The sequence below is a fragment of the Tachyglossus aculeatus genome, chromosome 14 (genome assembly GCF_015852505.1).
Source record: "Tachyglossus aculeatus isolate mTacAcu1 chromosome 14, mTacAcu1.pri, whole genome shotgun sequence".
NCBI lineage: Eukaryota > Metazoa > Chordata > Mammalia > Monotremata > Tachyglossidae > Tachyglossus > Tachyglossus aculeatus.
The window spans coordinates 19,625,668-19,651,941 of record NC_052079.1 but is presented as its reverse complement, the minus strand read 5'-3'; the positions used below and the strand labels follow the sequence as shown (position 1 = coordinate 19,651,941).

At 43.8% G+C, this 26,274-nt stretch overlaps 1 protein-coding gene across 1 annotated transcript in view; it reads left to right on the top strand.

Annotated features, from left to right (window-relative positions):
* Window positions 1-26,274, top strand: part of PTPRB (protein tyrosine phosphatase receptor type B) — a 118,652-nt gene that overhangs the window by 4,885 nt on the left and 87,493 nt on the right. The window contains exon 3 of the mRNA XM_038756023.1: window positions 8,041-8,303. Coding sequence (XP_038611951.1) covers window positions 8,041-8,303 — 263 coding nt within the window. The remainder of the gene's footprint in view (window positions 1-8,040; window positions 8,304-26,274) is intronic.

Below are 26,274 nucleotides of genomic sequence, written 5' to 3'. Positions count from 1 at the left end.
TCACTTCACTTCTCTTTGCCTCAGTTACCTCATCTGTAAAATGGGGATTAAGACTGTGAGCCCCACCTGGGATAACCTGTTAACCTTGTATCTCCCCCAGTGCTTGGCACACAGTAAACACTTAAATACCATTATTGTTATTATTATTATTATCATTAAATGGTGGAGTCAGAATCAGATCCCAGAACACTGACTGTCAGAACACCAGAGAAATAGAGCTCACTGGGCTTGCCCTGATTCATGACTCTGTTAAAAAAGCAATGAGTGACTCTTGATCAGTCTTCTGATAGGAATAGGAAGCATTTACAGAATTCACCGTTATCAGTGATTAAAATGCCTTTACTTTTATACTATTCCCTCAAGGACCACTGAGAAGACGTTATACATTCAACAAACTCTTCTGAGACTCTCAGAGAAAATACATTTGCTTTAAGTCCACACTTTTGTAATCAGGCCTATCAGATCTGTTAAACTGATTTACAGCTAAAGAAATAGATCCCAGGAAAAATAAACATTGTTCCCAGAGCCTTGCCAAAAGTTAGTGACAAATTAAATACCATCATTCATCTATCATCTCCTTCTGCACTTACACCACCTTTCCCATGTTAGGCCACATTGACAATTAAAGTGAAAAACTAAAGCACCAATATTATGATAGTAAGTTTGGTTTAAAATGTGTATTCAGTCCCAAAACACTGCCTGCACTGGTACCCTCAGGAAAACCATAGCTATAAAGACCTTCTGGACAGAAATATTGACTGAATCCTATTCCTCCCGACTGCAGAGTGGGAAGCAGTTAGAAACCTTGCATATTGATCCAAAAGAAGGAGAAAGTCTCTTCTCCCAAGCTGAGGCTATAGAGCCACTCAGTATAGTAAAAGTGAAAAAGGCAGACATCACCTAGATAGGGACCCCTAGATGGGGTGGGACAGTGTAAATACTGTCCATTCAGAGTGGACTGAGACTGAGCCTGGGTGGCCTCTCCATCCCCTCTCCCAGATGGACTAATAATAATCATAATAATAATAATTGTGGTATTTGTTAAGTGCTTACTATGTGCCAGGCACTGTACTAAGCACTGGGGTGGAGACAGGAAGCCTTCTCAGGAAAAGCCCCACTTTTCCTCATCTCCCACTCCATTCCTGGACTTGCTCCCTTGGCTCTTCCCCCCTCTCCCAGCCCCAGAGCATTTAGGTATATATCTGTAATTTTATTTATTTGTATTAATGTCTGTCTCCTCCTCTCTAGACTGTGAGCTCACTGTGGGCAGGGATTGTCACTCATTATTGTATTGTACTTGCCCGAACACTTAATACAGTGCTCTGTACTCATTTAGTGACAAAAGTTAGTGGCAAATTAAATACCTTAATACATAAATAATACAAATTAATACATACATACTTAGTACAATTGAATGAATGGATACAAGCCAGATTGGACACAGTCCCTGTTCCATATGGGGCTCACAGTCTCAATCCCCATTTTACAGGTGAGGTAATTGAGGCATAGAAAAGTTAAGAGCTCACAGCAGACAAGTGGCAGAGTCAGGATTAGAACCCATGACCTTCCGACTCCTAGAACTGTGTTCTATCCACTATGTCATGCTGCTTTAAGGGCAAACAGAAACTGCATTGCCAGCAGGTAGCCATCTGTGAAATCCCGGGCCAGCAGTTCTCAACTAGAGCTAGATGTCAGCTTGATTCAGTGGAGCTGCCAGGGGCTTCAAGGAGAGTCTTCTATTTGCAGCTATCCATGAGGCATTGTGCCTCCCCTCTAGCTCGATCCTTTCAAGAACATTGAAAAGATGAGCGTTTGTCCAGACTCAGGACACAGTCACTTTAATCTGTGCTTTTAAAAATTCAGTCCCTAGTTCCGAAGAGGTCCACAGAGAAATATTCACTCTCTAAGTGCTGGCTGATTATTTTTTTTAATTGTGAGTTTTTTTTTTCTTTTGGTTGGCAAGCACTGTGGTCTAGTGAAAAGGCGGGGGGCTAGGGAGTCTCAGAAAACCTGGGTTATAAACCAAATTCTGCCTCTTGCCTATTTTGTGACCTTGGGCAAGTCACTTAATGTCTCTGTGCCGCAGTTTCCTCATCTGTAGAATGGGGATTGAATGTCAGTTCTCCCCCTTACTTAGACTGTGAGTCCCCTTAGGTACAAGGCTGTGTCTGACCTGATTATCTTCTATCTCCAGTACACCTAGTAAGCACTTAACAAGTACCACAATTATCATCATATGGTCTTCGTGTTCCAGAGAGTTTGGGAAACAGCCCAAATCCTAAAGAAGAGACCAGAAATGGGAACTACTCATCCAGGGTTTATAGGCTAGACCTATGCAAGGATGGGATTGTGGAATCCTTCCTTCCACAACCCAGAACTAACCACTCCTGCCACTAACAATTCTATTAGATGTGCAAGAGATCACAGGAGCCCAGGCCTGATTGCTTCAAAAATTTCCCTCAACTGCCATCAATACTAATTCCTCCTTCAATCAATCCAAACATTCTAATGGCACAGTATTGGTTTCTGACACTGCAAATCATACCGTAAAATTGCTCCTTTGAAGAAGCTGGAAATTCTAGAATCATCTTCATTATCGCCATCAGTCATTCAGGCAGTCATATTTGTTGAGTGCTTATTCTGGGTACAGCACTGAACTAAGCACTAGGGAGAGTACAAAGTGTAACAGACACATTCCTTGCCCACAGTGAGCTTACAGTCTAGAGGGGGAGACAGAAATGAATATAAATACATAAAGTTCAGATATGTATATAAGTTCTGTGGGACTAGGAGGGGAGTTGAACAAAGGGAGCAAATCAGGGCCAAGCAGAAGGGAGTGGGAGAAGAGGAAAGGAGGGCTTAATCAGGGAAGGCCTGTTGGAGGAGATGGGCCTTCGATAGGGCTTTGAAGCTGGGGAAAGTAATTGTCCATCAGATATGAGGAGGGAGGACATCCCAGGCCAGGGGCAAGCTGTGGGCAAGAGGTCTGCAGTGAGAAGGATAAGATCAAGGTACAGCGAGAAGTTTAGCAATTGAGGAGCAAAGTGCTCAGCCTGGGTTGTAGTGGAAGAGTACCTAGGTGAGGTAGAAAAGGGCAAGGTGATTGAGTGCTTTAAAGCCAGTGGTGAGGGATTTTTGTTTGATGTGGAGGTAGATCATCAATAGAATTTATTATGTGCCTAATGTGAGCAGAGCATTCTCACATTATGTGCTTGGAAGAGTACAACAGAGTTTGTAGACTATCTGTGCCTGAAGAAGTTTACAATCTAATAGAGGAAACAAGCACTAAAATAATTTAAAAATAATCAGAAGCAGCAGCAAAGGAAGCTATGCATTTGAGTTGGTGCTTAAGGAATAAGGCCTGAAGTTATGTACTCTGGAGGTGATAATTGAAGCCCTGGGAGGGGATGAGCTAGTGAGTGTAAACTGAGCAGAGAAGAACAGAGAAGTGTTGGAAACCCTGCTGTGCACACAGAATGCTCAATAAATAATAATAATGGCACTTATTAAGCACTCACTATGTGCAAAGCACTGTTCTAAGCGCTGGGGAGGTTACAAGGGTCTTAATCCCCATTTTACAGGTAAGCTAACTGAGGCCCAGGGAAGTTACTGACTTGCCCAAAGTCACACAGCTGACAATTGGCAGAGCCTGGATTTGAACTCATAACCTCAGATTCCAAAGCCCGTGTGCTTTCCACTGAGCCATGCTGCTTCTCTATCATCCACTGATTGACCCACAACTAGAAAGTGGGGGGAAGAGCAGAGAAAGAGACCGAGGGGTGTCTAAAAAAGAGAACAAAAAGAGAACTGTGTCACTGAAACCAAGGCTGGGTCAAGTTTCCAGTAGAAGAAAGTGATGAAGGCAGTCCAGCAGTCGAAGGGAATTAGGTAGAAGTTCACTGAATCCTGGAAAGAGGCGATTCTAAGACAGCAAACCCTAGTGAAAAGAGGAGACAGAGAACCTGGGTTCTAAACCTGGCTCTGCCATATGTCTGCTGTGTAACCTTGAGCAAATCACTTCACTTCTCTATGCTTCAGCTCCTTCATCTGCAAAATGGGGATTCAATGTCTGTTCTCCCTCCTACTTAGACTGTGAGCCCCATGTGGGAACCTCATTATCTTGCATCTACACCAGTCAAACGCTTAGTACAGTGCCAGGCACTTAGTACAGTGCTCTGCACACAGTAAGCGCTCAATAAACACGACTGATGAATGATGAGTGCAGTGCTTGACACATAATAAGCACGTAATGAATACCACAATTATTGTTATATTGTTGAGCTTGGAGGGAGCAGTCTCAGCAAATGAAGAGGATGGAATCAGGATTTTAGAGGGTCAAGAAGGGAGGTGGAGGGCAGGAGGTGAAGACAGCAGGATATAAAGCCTGTTTAAAGAATTATGACAGGATAGGGAGCAAGGAGAGTAGGAAGTGGAATCCAGAGAATGGTTACTGTTGGAAGGAAAAATTATAATCCATTTGTTTTAGGGCTTTGTGGATTCTCTGTTTTTCCTCCTGGCCTTTCTTGGGCAAGTTAGCTGTTTCCAGGGGAGGTTTTTCTTAATTTTATTCTCCTCTCCTTGTCCCCTCAAGTGCAAATAAAAACATCTGTGGTTTCCCCAAAACTGTGCAATGAAATTTGCCAAAATGAATTTCTGAAAATCTGAATACAGAAATTAAACATTGGAGGATGCTCTTTAGTCTTTGAGAGAAGACATAATAATAATAATGATTTATATTCCTCTTTTTTTAATACCAAAACAACTTAAAAGAAACTAATCCAGCCCAAGTTCAGTTCATATCAGACTGTCTCTAAAGTTGAGAACTTGGAAGCCAAGGCTGCTGCTATGGAAAACATAGACCCAATATGAAGGGTACCGGGCTCAGATAACCCATAATTCCTTCTTTGGGGAAAAAAAAGGTGAAAAATAAGATTGGTTTGGGCAAAGATAGTGCATATATGTGTGTGTGTGTGTGTGTGTGTGTGTGTAATTTTATATATTGGTATATGAATATTTTCACTTATTTAGAGCTAAATTAGAAACTGAATTAGAGAAGACTGTGGGAACCATCTGTAAAATTCACTTAAAATTACTCAAAAAAAAGCCCAATGTTGTATCCTGAATTTTTCCCAGTGGAGACTTTCAAGGTTCTGAATCTTAAGTCAGCAGGTTACCTCTTTCCTGGGAGCCTGAAAGCATGGTATAGTGGCTAGAGCAGGGACCTAAGAGTCAGAAAGTCACGGGTTCTAATCCCAGTTCTGCCACTTCTCTACTGTATGGCCTTGGGCAAGTCACTTCACTATGCCTCAGTTACCTCAACTATAAATTGGGGATGAAGACTGTGAGTCCTATGTGGGACAGGAACTATGTCAAACACAATTGTCTTATATCCACCCCAGCCCTTAGTACGGTGCCTGGCACATGGTAAGTGCTTAACAAATACCATTATTATTATTATTCAAGGTCATTTAATAGATGAGTTTATTTTTTAAAATGTTCATTTCAAGACGAAAACTCACCCACTGATATTTACGTCAGGAGCGATCAGCCACTGCCAAGACAATATAATTGCATGTTGGATAATGCTATTTGAAAGTTTAGGTTACTGCTAACTCTGTCACTACATTATTGTTAGAGGGTCAGAGACCTAAAGTTACCAGAGAGGTTAGACAAGGCAATGCTGTGGACAGTGTTTAGGAAAGACACATAGCCTCCCCTCTTCCCCCTGCCAACTCCCGGCCAACCCCAATCCAGCTGAGATTCAAAGAAAAAAAAATATTTGAGAGAAACTCCTGATAAATCCTTCCTTTGGTGTTTGTTACTTGTAAATAATTTTTGTGTATCTTCCCCACTGAATCATAAGCTTCATAAGAGTATGGAAGATGGTTTTAGCTACTGTTGTACTCTTCCAATGTGCACAGAGTAGTGTTTAGGACTTAATAAGCACTCAGTAAAAACCCTGACATTCTCAAATCAGCCTCTCCAAAGAGAATTGGATGGAAGCAAAATAAAGAAAACCAGGATCCTTCACTAATTCCTGGCATAAACTGGTAAAGAGTTTAACATACATAAGCATATCTAAACATCAACTGGTTTTGGTAAAAGTGGCTTTTTGCCAAACTGAGTAGCTCATAGTCATAGCTGTGTTTGCATTCCCTTCAAACAGCAATATTCCTTTGCACACAAGACTGATAAATCAGGATGTGACAGTTTCCAATCAGAAATGACATAGGATTCTGTGTTTGCATTCCCTTCAAACAACAATATTCTTTTGCACACAAGACAGATAAATCAGAATGTGACAGTTCCCAATCAAAAATGACATAGGATCCTTGGCCCAACACTACTGGAGGTCTCTTTGTTTTTTCTTCCCTTAACATAGATTAAAAAAAGCTTTGCACACGTTTGAGAGAATTATACCAGAGAATTCCAATTGCTCACCTCCAACTAGTTTACACACACTGCTTTATTCTCACCTCTTCCACACCTGATTCCTTCCTCATCTCCCTCCTACCTGGAACTCTGCCGCTTTCATAAAGACCACACCACAACTGCCCACATTTTCAGAGCCCATCTGACATCACATCTGTTCCAGGAAACCCTGCCCCCAGTTAAATTTCTCTTCTCCCCATGTTAGCTCACCACTCCCTTCCCCTTCACCTCAGTACACCTGGGCCAATTACACATTTACATATTTACCACACCTGTAACCTATCTCCTTAAAGACCCTATTACTGAAGCACTCACTCACATGCCACTTTTCCTTCTTTCTCCCACCTGGAAGTTATTTCAGGGGCTGGCTTCCCCAAGATACTGTAAAATCTGTGAGGGCAGGGGTCATAGCAACCAACTCTACTGTAATCTTCCAAATGTTTAGTAAAGTGACCTACAAAGTAGACATTCAGTAAGTACAATTGGATTGATCATTAATTGCTACAACTTAACTCTCACTGCCAGGATAAAACACTCGCTTTAGGTCATTATAGGGAATGGGGGAGTCAGACAATTATAATAATTGCAGTATTTGTCAAATGTTTATCATGTGCTAGGCACTGTACTAAGCACTGGGGGGTTTACAAGCAAATGGGGTTGGACACTGGATCACATCATGTTGATACAAGTATGTTGCCAACTTGTACTTCCCAAGCGCTTAGTACAGTGCTCTGCACACAGTAAGTGCTCAATAAATACGAATGAATGAATGAACATCAGACTCACCTGGCTCTACCACTTGTCTGCTGTGTGACCTTGGGTAAGTCACTTAACTTTTCAGTGCCTCTGTTACCTCCTCTGTAAAAAATGAGGAGAAAGAGTGTGAGCCCATTATGGAACAGGGAGAGTTAAAGGTCATGGGTTCCAATCCCATCCTCTGCCACTTGTCAGCTGTGTGACTTTGAGCAAGTCACTTAACTTCTCTTTGCCTCAGTTACCTCATCTGTAAAATGGGGATTAAGACTGTCAGCCTGACATAGTTTCCTACCCAGCACTTAGAACAGTGCTTGGCACATAGTAAGCGCTTAACAAATACCATCATTATTATTGTACCTACTCCAGCGCTTAGAACAGTGCTTGGCCCATAGTAAGCACTTAATCGTATTGAGCACTTACTGTGTGCAGAGCACTGTACTAAGCGCTTGGGAAGTACAAGTTGGCAACATATAGAGACAGTCCCTACCCAACAGTGCTACAGTTATTATTAATCCCTATTTTACAGATGAGGTAACTGAGGCATAGAGACATGAAGTTACTTACCCAAGGTCACACAAGCAGACAAGTGGCAGAGTCAGGATTAGAACGCATGACCTTCTGACTCCTAGGCTCCTGCTCCACTAAGCCAGGTAGCTTCTCAAGTTCTCAAAACATTCCAGCCTCAATAGCTTCCAAAACCCTTTCCACCTGGGCTCAGTTTGAGCTACTGGCTGGAGAATTTAAGGCTATTAAGTGAGATTATGCGTGTTGGAAGGCATTTAAAGATGAGGCTGATGTGTTGGAAGGCATTTAAAGATGAGGCTGATGTGAGCCACTGTTTTTTATTCACAGCAGCTCGCCATGGAGGAGAGGTCTCTGTTAGAAGTGCTAGACACACGACTCCTTTCAAGATTCCCCGGACCTTCAATGCTATTACCTATAGACCGGAGACTCTCAATAAGAGTATCTCAGAGGTCTTCATCGGGAGTACTACTGAAAACTACAGCAAAAACATCACGGCGACTCAAGACCCCGATTCGCAGATGACAGGAGTTACAGAGAAGTCGTGGATTTCGACAACTACCACCCAACTCTACTCCAGCACAGTGGAAGAGGTAAGACAGAACCACTGTTGTGTAGGTGGGTGTTTTACGACTGTTTGTGTTTTCTGCTTTTCAAGATCCCCTGGGCTCATCTTAAAAGATGCATTTTTCTGTATCTATCAAATGCCTCCTGTAGATTCTTTCTACTGCCCCTAAGGAGTTAGAAAGAAGGTGATCTTTTGGGCGTAGAGAAGAGAAAACTATCTGATTACTTTTGTTTTTCTAGATTTTTTTCCCCTCTGACAGGGTTTACAGATTGTTCAGGGAGAGAATTACTAATCTGGGGGCTTTCACGTTACTCAAACACACAGTTTGCAGGTGACTCTACAGAAATGGTGTAAGTTAACCAACATTGGAGTAGAACTGAGGGAGTTGAATGCAGTGGTATTATTACGTTCAGTTGTCCTTCAGTTTTAAAGATAAAGCTACTGCTGGGTGAAGGTAAGCACTTAGTACAGTGCTCTGCACACAGTAAGAGCTCAAATAATTTACTTATTGATTGAAGTTTAAGCAGTGTGGGTGGCTGAAAGGCTGAGTGTTTACTGCGTGCAGAGCACTGTACTATGAGGTCCAGAGAATACAATGCAACAGAATTAGTAGGCATATTTCCCTGCCCAGGATAAGCATCTCTGTCATTTCCACCACTCCCAAGAGCCCAGAAGTCTTTAGCTTCCAAAGAAATGGGGAGTTGGGCTGAAGGAGAGGAGGTTTGTTGCCTGGATCATAGCTGTAACAATTCGTTCATTCATTCAATTGTATTTGAGCACTTACTGTGCACAGAGCACTGTACTAAGTGCTTGGAAAGTACAATTCGGAAACAAATAGAGACAATCCCAATCCAACAACGGGCTCACAGTCTAGAAGGAGGGAGAGAGACTGGAGAACAAGGCAAAACAAGTAGGCATCAATATAAAGAAATAAAATGACAGATATATGCACATCATTAATAAAATAAATAGAACATATATACACAAGTGCTGTGGGGCAGGGAGGTGGGTAGAGCAAAGGGAGGGAGTTGGGGCGATGGGGAGGAGGAGCAGAGGAAAAGGGGGGCTCAGTCTGGGAAGGCTTCCTGGAAGAGGTGGGCTTTCATTAGGGCTTTGAAGGGGGGAAATGTGCTAGTTTGGCAGATATGAGGAGGGAGGACATTCCAGGCCAGAGGTAGGACGTGGGCCACGTCAACTGTAGCAACACTAAGACTCTGCTGAGTTTCATCTCCTACTATTAGTCAACAGCTATTTATTGAATACCCACAGGGCACATGAAAGGGTCACAGTCACTCCCTTCCTCTATGCACAGAGAAGCAGCATGGCCTGGAGGAAAGAGCCATAGGCCTGGGAATCAGAGGACCTGGGTTCTAATCCCATTCTGCCTCTTGTCTGCTGTGTGACCTTGAGCAAGTCACTTAATTTCTCTGTGCTTCAGTTCCCTTTTCCCTAAAATGGGGATTGAGACTCTGAGCCCTTCCCAGTGCTTAGTCCATTACCTGGCATATAGTAAGCGCTTAACAAATACCATTCGAAAGATACATGCTCAGTAGAAATCAATGATTGAAATATTTGGAGAAAAGGAAACCTTACAATGATTAATCTAGTTTAATAGCATCGTGGTGGCTTCCTAGAACATGACAAACCTTTTGGGTGAAATGTACTAGAATTGGTCCAGCCTTCAATCATTCGATTATATATATGTATATACATATATACATATTTATACATATATACACATATACACACACATATATGTGTATATATATACATATTTATATATATGTGTATATATATGTGTATGTATATATGTTTGTACATATTACTCTATTTTACTTGTACATATCTATTCTATTTATTTTATTTTGTTAGTATGTTTGGTTTTGTTCTCTGTCTCCCCCTTTTAGACTGTGAGCCCACTGTTGGGTAGGGACTGTTTCTATGTTGCCAACTTGTACTTCCCAAGCGCTTAGTACAGTGCTCTGCACACAGTAAGCACTCAATAAATACGATTGATTGATTGATTAATCATACTGATGGAGCACTTACTCTGTGCAGAGCACTGTAGTAAAAGAGTGGAGACACAGAGCACATTATAGTGCCAGTGATTTCCTGCCCAGTATTAGGCAGAATATTAACTTGTCCTTTTCTGCACTTCCATAAAACGACAGTCAGCTATCACATGTTTATTATCTTCCCTTGAAGTGGACCCAAGGGATGGCCAAGCTCAACTCTACTTGGTGAGAAAAGTTAATTTTTTTGAGTGATTGCCTCAAATTGCCATTCCCCAAGGTGGTCTTTCTTCTGTGTCACCCTGACTTGCTCCCTTTGGTAATCTCCATCTCAGCCCCACAGCACTTACGTACATATCTGTAATGTATTTATTTATATTAATGTCTGTCTCCCCCAGTAGACTGTCAGCTTGTTGTGGACAGGGAATGTGCTTACTGTTGTACTCTTCCTAGCACTTAGTACAGTGCTCTGCACACAGTAAGCGCTCAATAAATATGATTGAATGAATGAACTCCCTCTCTAGACTGTAAGCTCATCATGGGCAGGGAATTTGCCCATTCATTGTTTTTTATACTCTCCCAAGTGTTTAGTGGAGTGCCTGGGACGTGGTAAGTGCTCATTAAATTCAATCGTATTTATTGAGCATTTGCTGTCTGCAGAGCACTGTACTAAGCGCTTGGGAAGTACAAGTTGGCAACATATAGAGACGGTCCCTACCCAACAGTGGGCTCACAATCTAGAAGATTGAATGAATGACTGAACTCCACAGAGCATGCCTGCTACATCACGAAGCGGCTTGGCTCAGTGGAAAGAGCCCGGGCTTGGGAGTCGGAGGTCATGGGTTCTAATCCCTGCTCCTCTGCTTGTCAGCTGTGTGACTTTGGGCAAGTCACTTAACTTCTCTGAGCCTCAGTTACCTCATCTGTAAAATGGGGATTAAGACTGTGAGCCCCATGTGGGACAACCTGATTACCTTGTATGCCCCCCCCCCCCCCCCACAAAGCACTTAGAACAGTGCTTGGCACATAGTAAGTGCTTAACAGATGCCATTATTACTATTATTATCACGAAGCAGCCTGGCTTAGTGGTTAAAGCATGGTCCTGGGAGGCAGAAAATCGTGGGTTCTAATCCTAACTCCACCCCTTGTCTGCTGTGTGACCTTGGGCAAGTCACGTCACTTCTCTGTGCCTGTTACCTCATCTGTAAAATGGGGATTGAGATGTGAGCCCCAAGTGGGAGAGCGACTGTGTCCAACCCCATTCGCTTGTATCCACCCTAGCGCTTAGTACAGTGCCTGGCACATAGTAAGCACTTAACAAATACTGTAATTATTATTGCTATCAATAGTTGGCTGAGTGATGCCGTTTACTTTTTTAAAAAATGCAAAAGGAGCAGTCACAGTTGGAGCAAGCAATGCAATTGAGGGTCAGTTTGCTCAGCAAATGTCATGAGTGTTCAAATGGAATTTTCCATCTTTGAAACAAGCCTCTCTTTGAGTGTCGTGGGGCTGAGAATGCAGGTTGGGATTGACCACAGTTTATGTCCCTGTTTTACCTTCCTTTACCTTTCTGGTTCGGCCGTTTCACTATTTAAAACCTCCTCCACTGGAGAGTGGAAAAAAGATAGGGAGATGGGGAAAGGTTTGTTGAGTGATTAATTGAGTTATCTTTGGAGTTCATGTATCCTGTCCCCTCCTTCCCTCTCCCTGCTGATAGATTGGCCGGCACAGATAGCCCATTAATTCCCACATTTTCCCTTCCCCCCAGATGGAATTCTATTCAGGAGAGTTCCGAAGTCTAAGGAATTGCTCTTCTGGAAATTTTTTCAGGTTGTTCACTTAGACACCCAGCACACATTCATAAGGGGACTAATACTCCCTGCTCACCCCAACACACTATTTTATTCTTGCTGCCCCCCACCCATTTGCTTTAATATATGGACACTGGGTTTCTGTTCATTCAAAGAACCACAGGAGGGTAGAGATAATGTTGCCAGGGAGAGAGAGAGAGAGAGAGAGAGAGAGAGAGAAAGGGAATCAACTTAAAGCAATTCTCCAGATCAATCAACCATATTTATTGAGTGTTTGCTCTGTGCATTGCACTGTACTAAACCTTGGGAGAGTACAATATAACCGAGTTAGACACATAATAATAATAATAATGGCATTTATTAAGCACTTATCTTCTAGACTGTGAGCCCACTGTTGGGTAGGGACTGTCTCTATATGTTGCCAACTTGTACTTCCCAAGCACTTAGTACAGTGCTCTGCACACAGTAAGCACTCAATAAATACGATTGAATGAATGTGCAAAGCACTTCTGAGCGCTAGGTGATCAGGTTTGTCCCACGGGGGGCTCACAGTCTTAATCCCCATTTTACAGATGAGGTAACTGAGGCACAGAGAAGTTAAGTGACTTGCCCAAAGTCACATAGCTGACAATTGGCAGAGCAGGGATTTGAACACACGAACTCTGACTCCAAAGCCTGTGCTCTTTCCACTGCCCACATCGAGCTCATGGTCTAAGGGGGGAGAAAAACATTAATATTAATAAATAATGTGAGGATATGTATATAAGTGTTGCGGGGCTGAGGGAAGGGTGAATAAAAGGAGCAAATCAGGGTGTCATAGAAGGGAGTGGAGAAAGAGGAAAGGAGGGCTTAGTTAGGGAAGGCCTCTTGGAGATGTGCTTTTTAATAAGGCTTTGAAGGTGAAGCGAGTCACTGCCTGTCAGATATGAAGACTGTCTCTATATGTTGCCAACTTGTACTTCCCAAGCGCTTAGTACAGTGCTCTGCACACAGTAAGCGCTCAATAAATACGATTGATGATGATGAAGAGGGAGGCCCTTCCAGGCCAGAGGCAGGACACAGGCGAGAGGTCTGTGGCGAGATATGTGAGATTGAGGTACAGTGATTGGATTGGCGTTAGAGCAAAGTGCTTGGGCTGAGTTGTTGTAGTAGCAGTAGCAGCGAGTGAGGCAAGAGAAGGAAAGGTGATTGAGTGTTTTTCAAGCCAGTGGTCAGGAGTTTTTGTTTCATGCAGAGGTGTACAGGCAATCACTGGGGGTTCTTGAGGAGTGGGGAAACATGGACTGAATGATTTTTGTTCTGCCTTAGGAAAGGTAGCCAGTTTCTCTTTTCCTGTTACACCTCCCTCTCCTAATCGCCCCTGGTCAGAGTGTCACTGGAGATGGCTCCAGGATAATTCTGTCTATCAGCTAGACGTAATTCTGGAGAACAGCGGAATCACAGTCTGGGACTGGTTCTCTTTGGAGGCGATCAGCTCAGAACTCAAGCTCCCATTTGGAAGGGGCTAATCAAATCACATGAGTTCCTGCTTCTTTGTCTTAGCACTTGTTTATGTGCTCGTTCGCACTGGTATCTGCTTGGGGGGAGGGTGAGAGGAGGGTAGAGAGAACGTGTGTGTGTGTCCCCATGCATGGAAGATGGCATCTCAATTAGTAAAAGAATGAAGTTGCATTAACTAAGAAGACTCACGAAGAATTCCAAACAGTCCATAAATGGACTAGAAAGGAAGCGAAGAGATCAACAAAGGGAAAAGATCCCAAACTATAAATCAAATAGCTGTTCCTCTAATCCAAAGAGCACTTTCCCACACTAGCCTCCTTCCTGCCCATCTCCCCATCCTCATCTTCCCTCCCACCCCATATTTTCGACCACCTCACTTGGTACTGTTAAATATGGACCATTTTTGCTTTGTGGCTTCTCTTTAGGGGTCTGCAGCTCCTGTAGGCACTGTACAAAGCACTGGGGTAGATATGAGATAATTGGATTGGACATAGTCCCTGTCTCACCCAGGTCTCGATTCCCATTTTACAGATGTGGAAACTGAGGCATAGAGAAGTAAAGTGACTCGCCCAAAGTCACACAGCAGACAAGTGGCAGAGCCGGGATTAGAACCCCAGGTTTGCCTACTTTCCACCAGGCCACACTGATTCCCATTTTAATCATCATGTAATCGGGATTGCCTTTTTCACCATGATTGCAAGCATCCTCAAATAGATATGAAGTATTTTCAAGTCTTTCATTTTGGACCAAGCCATTTTGGCTTGGTTCCTAAAATCCAGGTGGTTCTTTTCTCCACCCATGATCCAAAGGCCTTTAAGTCCTGCATTCCATTCCAGGAACCTCCAGCCAAACAATCTGGTGACCGTGTCCCTACTACTACCTAGTGAGCTCCCCAAAGGACAAGGACCATGTCTAATTCCTTCCCAGTGCTCAGTACAGTGCTCTACGCACAATCAGCACTGAATAGATACTATTACTCATTGTAGCAATGCTTCTCTCCTCTCTCTCCCTCTCAGCTCTCCAGCTTTGCTAGAAATGAGAGTGTGTAGGAGAAATGATTTGGGCTGCCCCCAAACCTCAGGTGTTTTGCTTAGCACTGGTGATTTGGGCAGATTTAGGAAGGTCAGAGTCCTGCAAGAAGCTTCAATCTCTGAGGAAGCAGGGTGCAGATGACCCACCTTCAGATGGAAAAAGGGAGAGGAGCAGGCTGTGGGGAGAGCTTGAGGTTTTTCAGGGCTTAGTATGAAAACGTGGGAGAAGTTAAAAGTGGAGTGAGGGAAATCCACCTGTTTAGGAAAAGCTATTTTTTAAAAATGGTATTTGTTAAGGGCTTACCATGTGCCAGGCACTGTATTAAGCACTGGGGTAGATACAAGCTAATCAGTTTGGACACAGTCTGTGTATCATCCTATTTTACAGATGAAGTAAATGAGGCACAGAGAGGTTAAGTGACTTACCCAAGGTCACAGAGCACACAAGCAGCAGAACTTGGATTAGAACCCAACTCCCAGGCCAATACTCTATCCATCAGGCTCTACTTTGCCATATCATCTCTGAGTAAAGATATTTCTGAAGAATTAATTCCCATAACGTGGGGCGATCCCCATACATACTAATGTAGAAGTTTGAGAAACACTGAGGCATTGGGTAGGAGACGATTGTGCATGACTGCTCTTCATACTGGAAGATAATAATAATTCTGGTATTCATTATGCACTTAGTATGTGCCAGACACTGTACTAAGCACTGGGGGCATACAAGCAAATTGGATTGGACACAGTCCCTGTCTCACGTGGGACAGCCTCAATCCACCTTTTACAGCTGAGGTAACTGAGGCCCAGGGCATTTACAGAATCGGAAATCACAAGCATTTACAGTAGGTGGGACTAGGTTGATTTAATATATTTTTTCCTTTAAGCCCAGTGATATTTTAAACCAGATTCAGTGTTTCCAATAGCACCCTATGACCCGGTCAACAGAGTTTATGAAAAGAATATGATTATTCTACTAATCAAACAATAGCTAATGCCAACTGAACCAGTATAGACAGATCCCCTGGTTTGGAGAATAAAAGTCTTAAGTTTGGCTCTAAGCAAACCCATTTTAGACGGGGGAGGTAGGACTGAACACAATAGAGGGATTTTGAATCCAAAAAGTGTTTAGTTTATAACTTCTTTGGGTCAGCAAGTAAATCTGCTGCTTTCAAAGCTATGACAAAAGCTGTGCAAAGCACATTTCCTCCTGATAAAAATGTGGTGCAGGGGGAGAGCAGTTAGTGTAAAAAAAAAAAAAAAAGAAATACCAGGAAACCTTAGAAAAGTGTCTGAGAGATTCTGGAGCCTGCTATTAGAGTCGTATCCGGACACTCCCCAAGCTCACTTCCAGCATTGAGAAAAAATCTTGGCACCACGAGGAGTTTAACAACCGTTAAAAACCTTGTTTGCTGCTCTGCTGAGAGCAGGATACGGGGTACCAGTTGGAAAGTAATTACAATTTGATGGCATGTAGAGTCTTCCACAGTGAGCCATTTCATCAGTGCACTTTGACATCCCTTTGTTTCACTGTAGAAATAAACATTGATTTTTTTTTTGTCCTTTTAATTAGCCACGGTCCTAAGTACCTAGCAATACGCAGCTGTTATGCAAACTAGAAGGGATACTTTGTTGGATTTTTTTTTTTTAAAGGGGCCTCTAAAGCTTTGAGTGAAAAAGTGGATTTTTCTCTAGACTGTAGCATATCTCATTCACTTCTACCAGTGCTGGAGCCAGGTTCTGGGAAAGAGGGCAACCATTCAGAGCCCTGAATTTGAGGGAATCTCAGACTGGTTGTGGGGAACGTAGGTACTCAGTTACCCTGGGAAAATTTCATCCAGTCGGATTTATCGCGCTCTTACTGTGTGCAAAGCACAGGGATGTGCTGGCAAGTCGTAAGTGACCAGCTGCTTTCAAGCATTGAAGGAGCAGATTCTGGCATTACCAACCTGCCCCAAGTATTTCTAGGAGTGTAGCTGTTGAAATCCCATCTGTTTTCCTCATAACAATTCTGATATGGACTCCTCCATCACAGAGACCCTTACAGGCATAGAAGCACCGAAGAAGCAGTGTGGTCTAGAGGCAAGACCCCAGCCTGGAAGCCAGAAGACTTGGGTTTTAAACTTAACTCGGGCACTCATCTGCTGTGTGACCTCGGGTAATTGCCTTCACTTCTCTGTGCTTAAGACATCCGTAAAATGGAGATTAAATCCACCTCGCTAGTACTTACACTGTTTTCACCCTGATTAACTTGTATCTAGCTTGGTGCTTAGGACAGTGTTTGACAGGGAGTAAGCAATTAACAAATAACACAGTAGAAGCTCTCTCATTAGTTTCAAGTCCAGATCAACGTTGTAAGCAGATAGCGGAGTTCTGGCACCAGTAATTGGGCTCCACTGAAAGTACAGCACAGAAGACTTGCTTGAGATGTATTATTAACAATGCATAGGAACTTTGGAATTCTTTACCCTTTCAGAAATGAATCTGAAGAATATTCTTTAAAATTGCCTCAACCCCCAAATGCTATCAATCTGTTTCTTTTCCCCCCTGAATGAAAATCCCTATGTATAACACACCACTTAAAACTGAGCTTAGGAAGAGGATTGTCAGAAAGTACTCATGATTCCATATAGAATTATTTGCCCATGCCTTTCTTTAGTGTGCGTGTGTCCATATTCATTCATTTCATTCATTCAATCGTATTTATTGAATGCTTACAGTGTGCAGAACACTGTACTAAGCACTTGGAAAGTACAATTCAGTGACAGAGACAATCCCTACCCAACAACCGGCTCACAGTCTAGAAGGGGGGAGACAGACAAGACAACAAACAAGTAGGCATCAATAGCATCAAAATAAATAGAATTGTAGATATATACACATCATTAATAAAATAAATAGAATAAATATGTACATATATAGATATATTTCATTTCTAATCAGAAGTCCTAGAAGAGAAATCTTAGGGAAATGTATATTTGAGTCAGTTTGAAAGGTCCATATACTTCCCAAAGGAATGATCTAAAGTTTGGTGGGAGTTTTCACCTTGGCTTCTTATATTCAGGTACTGGAGCAGTGTTCCTTAATGCCTAGGTTGGAACAGGGGAATCATTGAAGACTGGGAGATGATACCCAACCTCCTGCATCTACATTACCATCACTGGTTAAGCCATGTCTGTGCTAGTATATAAAATAGACAGGTTTGAAACTGCTGAGAAGCTTAAAGCAAGTGAAAATTTCAGAAGAAACCAATGACAATGCATCAGTGTATTTATGCACTCCAATTTTTTTGAAACCAGAAGGTAGGGCTTGCTGTGAATAATAATAATGGTGGTATTTGTTAAGCGCTTACTATGTGCCAGGCACTGTACTAAGCTCTGGGGTAGATACAAGATGATCAGGATGGACACAATCCCTGGCCCACACAGGGCTCATAGTCTCAATCACCGTTTTACCTATGACATAACTGAGGCCCAGTAACTGAGGCCCAGAGAAGTGACTTGCCCAAGGTCACATAGCTGACAAGTGGCAGAGTCAGGATTAGAACTCAAGACCGTCCAACTCCCAGGCCCATAATTCTTTGTGTCTACGCTAAAATCCTCTGGGCGAATGCATTCATGTTTTCCTTGATAGGATATTTGGGGATTTCTGAATCTCACTGTATAACTGAGTGCTATTGGAGGAGAAATGGATCAGCCGGGAGAAATGCCCTTCCAGCAAGGCAACACTTTGTGAAAAGCATTATGATTCCATGAATGAATGGGAGAGACTGATCTGTGCTAAGCTTATTATTATTGGTGTATTCAAGAGCTTACTGTGTGTCAAGCACTGTTCTAAGAATTGGGGTAGATACAAAGTTTATGAGGTTGGACAGAGTTCCTCTTCCACACAGGGCTCACAGTCAAAGAGCAAGGGAGAACAGGTATTTTAATACTCATTTTACAGATGAGAAAATTAAACAAATCAAAAACCTGGGCCATGACAGACTGAGAACTGTTTCATCACTCTGAGATGTGACTCGTCCAGGTAGTCTGGTTTCCAGGAATCATAACCAAACGTTTGTTTATTATCACCAGAGACAGCTATTTGCATTCCCAGAGTATGGAAGTGTTTTATTTCTGTACAATTACACAGGGGCCATAGTGTACTCTCCCAAGGGCTTAGAACAGTGTTCTGCACATAATAAGTGCTCAGTAAATACCACTGATTGATTGAGAGGCAGGGTGACCTAGTAGAATGGAGCTGAGAGCCAGAAGATCCGGGTTCTAATCCTGACTCCACCATTTGACTGCTGTGTGACCTTGGGCAAGTCAAACTCTCTATTCCTGAGGTTCCTCATCTGTGAAATGGGGATTCAATAATGATTCTCCCTCAGACTGGGAACAACAGATGAGAGAGGGATTGTGTTCGATTATCTTGTAACACTTCAGTGCTTGGCACATAGTAAGCACTTTCCAAATACCATAGGAATGACAATGATTTATCTTTTGCTGCCTTTGATTGTTGCCCTTTTTTCACTATTTGTCCCTGATTTCTTGAGCTTAGAGTGACTCATGAAATTTCAAGCGGAGGCATTCAGTCTGTAAGGCCCTTAACAGCCCTGTAGGACTGAGGGAAATGAAAGAATTAGGCCTAGAGGACTTGTGCTGAGAATGAGTAGAACATCCCAAACAAGCCTGCTTTGTGCTCTCTTCCCTTGATGTAACAGCTCTATATTTGCTCGGCACATTGTCCCAATCTGGAATAAGACATAATGATTTTACCTTAAATGCCAGGTTTATATCTTGAAACCGTCTACTTCCATTTACATCTTCCTCTTCCTTGGACTATGAGCCCCTTTTGCAGCAGGGACTGATCCAGGCACTGTGCTAGGCACTGGGATGGATACAAGCAAATTGGGTTGGACACAATCCCTGTTCAACATGAGGCTCGCAGTCTCAATCCCCATTTTACAGATGAGGAAACTGAGGCACAGAGAGGTGAAGCGACTTGCCCAAGGTCACGCAGCAGACAAGTGGCAGAGCCAAATTAGAACCCCGCCACCTTCTGACTCCCAAGCCCATGCTCTATCAACTTTGGTGATGATGATGGTATTTGTTAAGCACTTACTATGTGCCAAGCACTGTTCTAAGCGCTAGGGCAGATACAAGGTAATCAGGTTGTCCCATGTGGGGCTCACAGTCTTCATCCCCATCTTACAGATGAGGTAACTGAGGCAAAGAGAAGTTAAGTGACTTGCCCAAAGTCAGACAGCTGATAAGTGGCAGAGCTGGGATTAGAACTCATAGCCTTTAACTCCCAAGCCTGGGCTCTTTCCACTATGCCATGCTGCTTCCCAGAATTACCAAAGCAAAACTTCCTTCTCCTTTTTTTCCTGCTACTTTTCCTCTTCCTCCTCTCCATTCTACTCCAAAGATGTGCAGGACTTACTATTAGCAAAACAAGGAGTGTCTTTTGGGGAATAAAGCCTTCGTAAGAATAACCGCAAGCTCACCTCTAGACTGTAAGTGCATTGTAGGCAGGGAACGTGTCTACCAACTCTGTTGTACTCTCTTAAGCACTTAGTTCAGTGTTCTGCACATGGTAACAGCTCAATAAACACCACTGATTAAATGAGAGAGGAGGCATAACAGAGACGGTGACAACACAACAAAGGATAGTTGCTTTCAATACACAATTTGGCGGATATGTAAATTTCACGGTCAGTGGTGTTATCTTCAAGTACAAAGTCTAGCTATACGATTTATTAATAGATAGCAACGTGTTCTAGTGGATAAAGCACGGGCCCAGGAGTCGGAAGGACCTGGGACCTAATCCTGACTCTGCCAATTGTCTATGTGACCTTGGGCAAGTCATCTTGATGCTCTGGGCCTCAGTCACCTCATCTGTAAAGTAGGGATTTAGACTGGGTGCCCCAGGTGGAACATGGACTGTGTCCAACCTGATTAAGCTTGTATCTACCTCAGCTCTTAGTAAAGGCTTAACAAGTACCACAGAAAAACTGTTTGAGAGTTGCTGAACGACGTGCGTGCCGCAGCTCCAGAAGCGTAGATGTTCTTCGATAGTTCACTAGGTGATATTCCCGTGAAAGTGTCGGGGGTTTTGAACCGATCAATGTCTACTCTGCTGCTTTCCCTTTTTTACACTTTCTCCCCAAAGCTGATCTGGGGAGGCTTCAAGGAAAGCCATAGAGAGGTCATGGGGTCCGGTATTCCGTCAGCTCAGGAATTGCCCTCCCTCCACACATCCATCAAGCTAGCTCTCTTCCTCCCTTCAAAGCCCTACTGAGAGCTCACCTCCTCCAAGAGGCCTTCCCAGACTGAGCCCCCTTTTTCCTCTCCTCCTCCCCATCCCCCGCACCCTACCTCCTTCCCCTCCCCACAGCACCTGTATATATGTTTGTACAGATTTATTGCTCTATTTTACTTATACATATTTACTATTCTATCCATTTTGCTAATGATGTGCATATAGCTCTAATTCTATTTGTTCTGATGACTTGACACCTGTCCACATGTTTTGTTGTCTGTCTCCCCCTTCTAGACTGTGAGCCCGTTGTTGGGTAGGGACCGTCTCTATATGTTGCTGACTTGTACTTCCCAAGCGCTTAGTACAGTGCTCTGCACACAGTAAGTGCTCAATAAATACGATTGAATGAATGAATGATTGGACTTCTGAAAACAGGCCTCTCCCTTGCCCTACTCTTTTCTTCCCCAAGATGCCCTAGGCTGATTCTCCAGCTGTCTCTTCCACCCCAACGGTGGAAAAAACTCCGCAAAAACTACTTCCCAGGGCCAGTGTAAACCGCACTCCCCTGTGGATCCGGGGCTATCGGATTTTGGAGGTCCTCGTGTGATTTCATTCATTCAATCGTATGTATTGAGCGCTTACTGTGTGCAGAGCACTGTACGAAGCACTTGGGAAGAACAAGTCAGCAACATATAGAGACCGTCCCTACCCAACAACGGGCTCACAGTCTAGGAGGGGGAGACAGACAACAAAACAAAACATGGAGACATGTGTCAAAATCATGGGACTAAATAGAATTTTAGCTATATACACATCATTAACGAAATAGTAGTAAATATGTACAAGTAAAATAGAGTAATAAATCTGTACAAATATACACATGTCATTAAATCATACCACATATTATTATACAGAAGCAGCGTGGCTCAGTGGATAGAGCCCAGGCCTGGCAGTCAGAAGGACCTGGGTTCTAGTCCCGGCTCCACCACATATCTGCTGTGTGACCTTGGGTAAGTCACTCAGCTTCTCTGGGCCTCAGTTACCTCACCTGGAAAGTAGGGATTTAGACTGTGAGCCCCACGTGGAACATGGACTGTGTCCAATCTGATTAACAGAAATCTACTCCAGCACTTAGAATAGTGCTTGGCACATAGTAAGCGCTTAACATTATTATTAACGGTACCATTATTATTATATTACACCATTGGTGCTATCTCCTCAGCTTAATTCCCACCTCCAGACTGGCTCCCCTGTATCCAGGAGGGGCTCATAATAATAATAATAATAAATTTGGTATTAAGCGCTTACTCTGTGCCAAGCACTGTTCTAAGTGCTGGGGGAGATACAAGGTAATCAGGTTGTCCCACATGGGGCTCCCGGTCTTAATCCCCATTTTACAGATGAGGTAACTGAGGCACAGAGAAGTTTAAGTGACTTGCCCAAAGTCACACAGCTGATAAGTGGAGGAGCCGGGATTACAACTCATGACCTCTGACTCCCAAGCTGGGCTCTTTCCACTGAGCCACACTGCTTCTCATGCATTTACATTGTCTTGTCTTCCCTTCCTTGTCTTCCCTCCCAAACCTTGTCCTCTCCCTGACTTTCCCATCTCTGTTGACGGCACTACCATCCTTCCCGTCTCACAAGCCCGCAACCTTGGTGTCATCCTCGACTCCGCTCTCTCATTCACCCCTCACATCCAAGCCATCACCAAAACCTGCCGGTCTCAGCTCCGCAACATTGCCAAGATCCGCCCTTTCCTCTCCATCCAAACCGCTACCCTGCTAATTCAAGCTCTCATCCTATCCCGTCTGGACTACTGCACTAGCCTTCTCTCTGATCTCCCATCCTCGTGTCTCTCTCCACTTCAATCCATACTTCATGCTGCTGCCCGGATTATCTTTGTCCAGAAACGCTCTGGACATATCACTCCCCTCCTCAAAAATCTCCAATGGCTACCGATCAATCTGCGCATCAGGCAGAAACTCCTCACCCTGGGCTTCAAGGCTCTCCATCACCTCGCCCTCTCCTACCTCACCTCCCTTCTCTCCTTCTTCAGCCCAGCCCACACCCTCCGCTCCTCTGCTGCTAATCTCCTCACCGTACCTCGCTCTCGCCTGTCCCGCCATCGACCCCCGGCCCACGTCATCCCCCGGGCCTGGAATGCCCTCCCTCTGCCCATCCGCCAAGCTAGCTCTCTTCCTCCCTTCAAGGCCCTGCTGAGAGCTCACCTCCTCCAGGAGGCCTTCCCAGACTGAGCCCCTTCTTTCCTCTCCCCCTCGTCCCCCTCTCCATCCCCGTCTTACCTCCTTCCCTTCCCCATAGCACCTGTATATATGTATATATGGTTGTAGATATTTATTACTCTGTTTATTTATTTATTTATTTATTTTACTTGTACATTTCTATCCTACTTATTTTATTTTGTTGGTATGTTTGGTTCTGTTCTCTGTCTCCCCCTTTTAGACTGTGAGCCCACTATCGGGTAGGGACTGTCTCTATGTGATGCCAATTTGTACTTCCCAAGCGCTTAGTACAGTGCTCTGCACATAGTAAGCGCTCAATAAATACGATTGATTGATTGATTGATTGATTTACACAGGATGTCACTCCCATTAACAACCATCATTAGCAGGGGGTTAACAAGTTCAGTCCCGAAGGGTGTTTTCTCAGGGCCTACTTGGTGTATCTTTGGCTTGGGGCAGATCCCTGTTAACCAGGGGTTGTGAGGGGCAGGGAGAGAGAAGAACTTGCCAAAGTTGAGTTAGGGCTATAGCTCTCACACAACTCTTGCACAGTACTCCCAGCAAAAAGCCAGAGCTACAGGGAGCGGGATGAGGGGTAAAGGAAAGTGTGCTTCATCCAGCCCCTCTAGACTGTAAACTCCCTCTAGACTGTAAGCTCCTTGTGGGCAGGGAATGTATCTGTTTATCGTTACAGTGTGCTCTTCCAAGCACGCTTAGAACAGTGCTTTGCACCTAGTAAGTGCTCAATAAATGCCATCATCATTATTATTATTATCACTCTGCACATTGTAAGCACTCAATAAATACGACTGAATGTTCCTGAGTATGACTTGGTGGGAGACGGGCCACTGTGGGCTATTTGGGAGACTTCTCTAAGCCTGGCTCCCCTGGGCTTCAGCCCTACTCCCACCACCATCCCATGGCTCTTTACCACCACCACTGACTCTTTTACTGATGGGACCTTAGAATATTTTTTTATCAGAAACAGTTTCCCAGAAATTGCACCTTCCGTTCTTGTCCAAGAGGAAAAATCTGTATCCCATGCAGGTAGAGCAAGCCTAGAACAGTCTTTGGCACAGAGTATGCACTTAACAATTACAATTATTATTATTATTTTAAAAGGAAGAGAAAATACCCTGTTTGGTCTCTGTTCATCTTCAACATTATCCCATCTCCCTCTGAGCCTGGGAAAATGACAGTGTGAATTCATTTATAGCTCCCTTTCTTGGACTAGGTTGTTATGGGTGAAGTCTGAAGGAAATAGTAGTCAATTATAGATGGTGTAGGCTCTGCTTTCATTGCTGGTGTCCCTATGGATTTCATTTTCTTTGTTCCCTGAGAAATGGAATTTTTTTTTTTTTACTTTGTCGAGTATTTTTAGTTTCAGTTATTCAGGGGACTAGAAAGAGGCCATTTTCAGTGCAGAAACGCTGAGGGAACTTTGTCTCCTCAGACTCGTCCTTCAGCAAGGAGAAGGTTGCTTTGTGTGTGGGTAGAAAGCTGTAACTGTCCACACTCGAAGACCCCTTTGGTGCGATCTTGAAAAGTTGGACTGTGGGAACTCGGTGGGGGTGTTTTTTATCCTCCTGTCACTGCTTAAAGGGGTGGAAAGAAGTGAAGTGAAAGACCAGATGGGCAATGGGTAGAGTAGGAATAGTATTCACTAAGTGCCTACTATGTACTTCCCAAGCGCTCAGTACAGTGCTCTGCACACAGCGCTTAATAAATACGATTGAATGAATGTGCAGAACACTGTTCCAAGTAAGCATTGGTCGAGAATACACAGGTGAGAAGTAAATAAGGTTCCTATCCCTCAGGGGGCTCACAATCTAAGAAGAGATTTGACTGACAGGATTGGGGAAGAGAGAATAATAATAATTACAGTTTCTGTTAAGCGTTTACTATGTGCTAGGCACCGTACTAAGCGCTGGGGTGGATACAAGCAAATCGGGTTGGACACAGTCCCTTTTCCATGTGGGGATCACACTCCCAATCCCCATTTTACAGATGAGGTAACTGAGGCCCAGTGAAGTGACTTGCACAAGGTCACACAGCAGACAAGTGGCGGGGTTGGGATTAGAACCCAAGACCTTCTGACTTCAAGGCCCCTGCTCTTTCCACTACACCATGAAGCCCAAAACTCTGAGGTGGTCCCAGAGAAGACCCCTACCAAGAGTGTGGAGAAGGGGGTCTGGCGGGGTAGGGGACAGTCTGGTAATTGAAGGATAAGGGAGGAAGATGAGAAGCAGTGTGGCTTAGTGGATAGAGCACAGCCTGGAAGTCAGAAAGTCATGGGTTCTGATCCCCGCTCCGCCACATGTCTGCCGTGAGATCTTGGGCAAGTCACTTTGCTCCTCTGGGCCTCAGTTCCCTCATCTGTAAAATGGGGATTAAGAGCGTGAGCCCCACGTGGGACAGGGTCCGACCTGACTCGCTTAGATCTACCCCGGCGCTTAGAACGGTGCTTGGCACATAGTGAGCTCTTAAGAAAAACCATACTCCTTATTATTCTTTTTTCCCTAATAATAATAATAGTGATGGCATTTATTAAGCGCTTACTATGTGCAAAGCACTGTTCTAAGCGCTGGGGAGGTTACAAGGTGATCAGGTTGTCCCACGGGGGGCTAACAGTCTTAATCCCCATTTTACAGATGAGGTAACTGAGGCACAGAGAAGTTAAGTGACTTGCCCAAAGTCGCACAGCTGACAATTGGTGGGGTGGGATTTGAACCCATGACCTCTGACTCCAAAGCCCGTGCTCTTTCCACTGAGCCATGCTGCTTCTCCTAATCCTGTCAGCCAAAGCTCTTCTTAGATTGTGAGCCCCCTGAGGCTCCCAATTAGTGATTATTAATGACAATTATTATTAAGATGCAGAGGAAGGGAGGTGGGGAAAGGAAGAGGGAGAAAGTAAGAGAAGCAGGGTGGCTCAGTGGAAAGAGCCCGGGCTTGGGAGTCAGAGGGCATGGGTTCAAACCCCTGCTCTGCCGCTTGTCTGCTGTGTGACTTTGGGCAAGTCACTTCTTCTCTGTAATAATAATAATGATGGCATTTATTAAGCACTTACTACGTGCAAAGCACTGTCCTAAGCACTGGAAAGTTTACAAGGTGATCAGGTTGTCCGCCGGGGGGCTAATAGTCTTAATC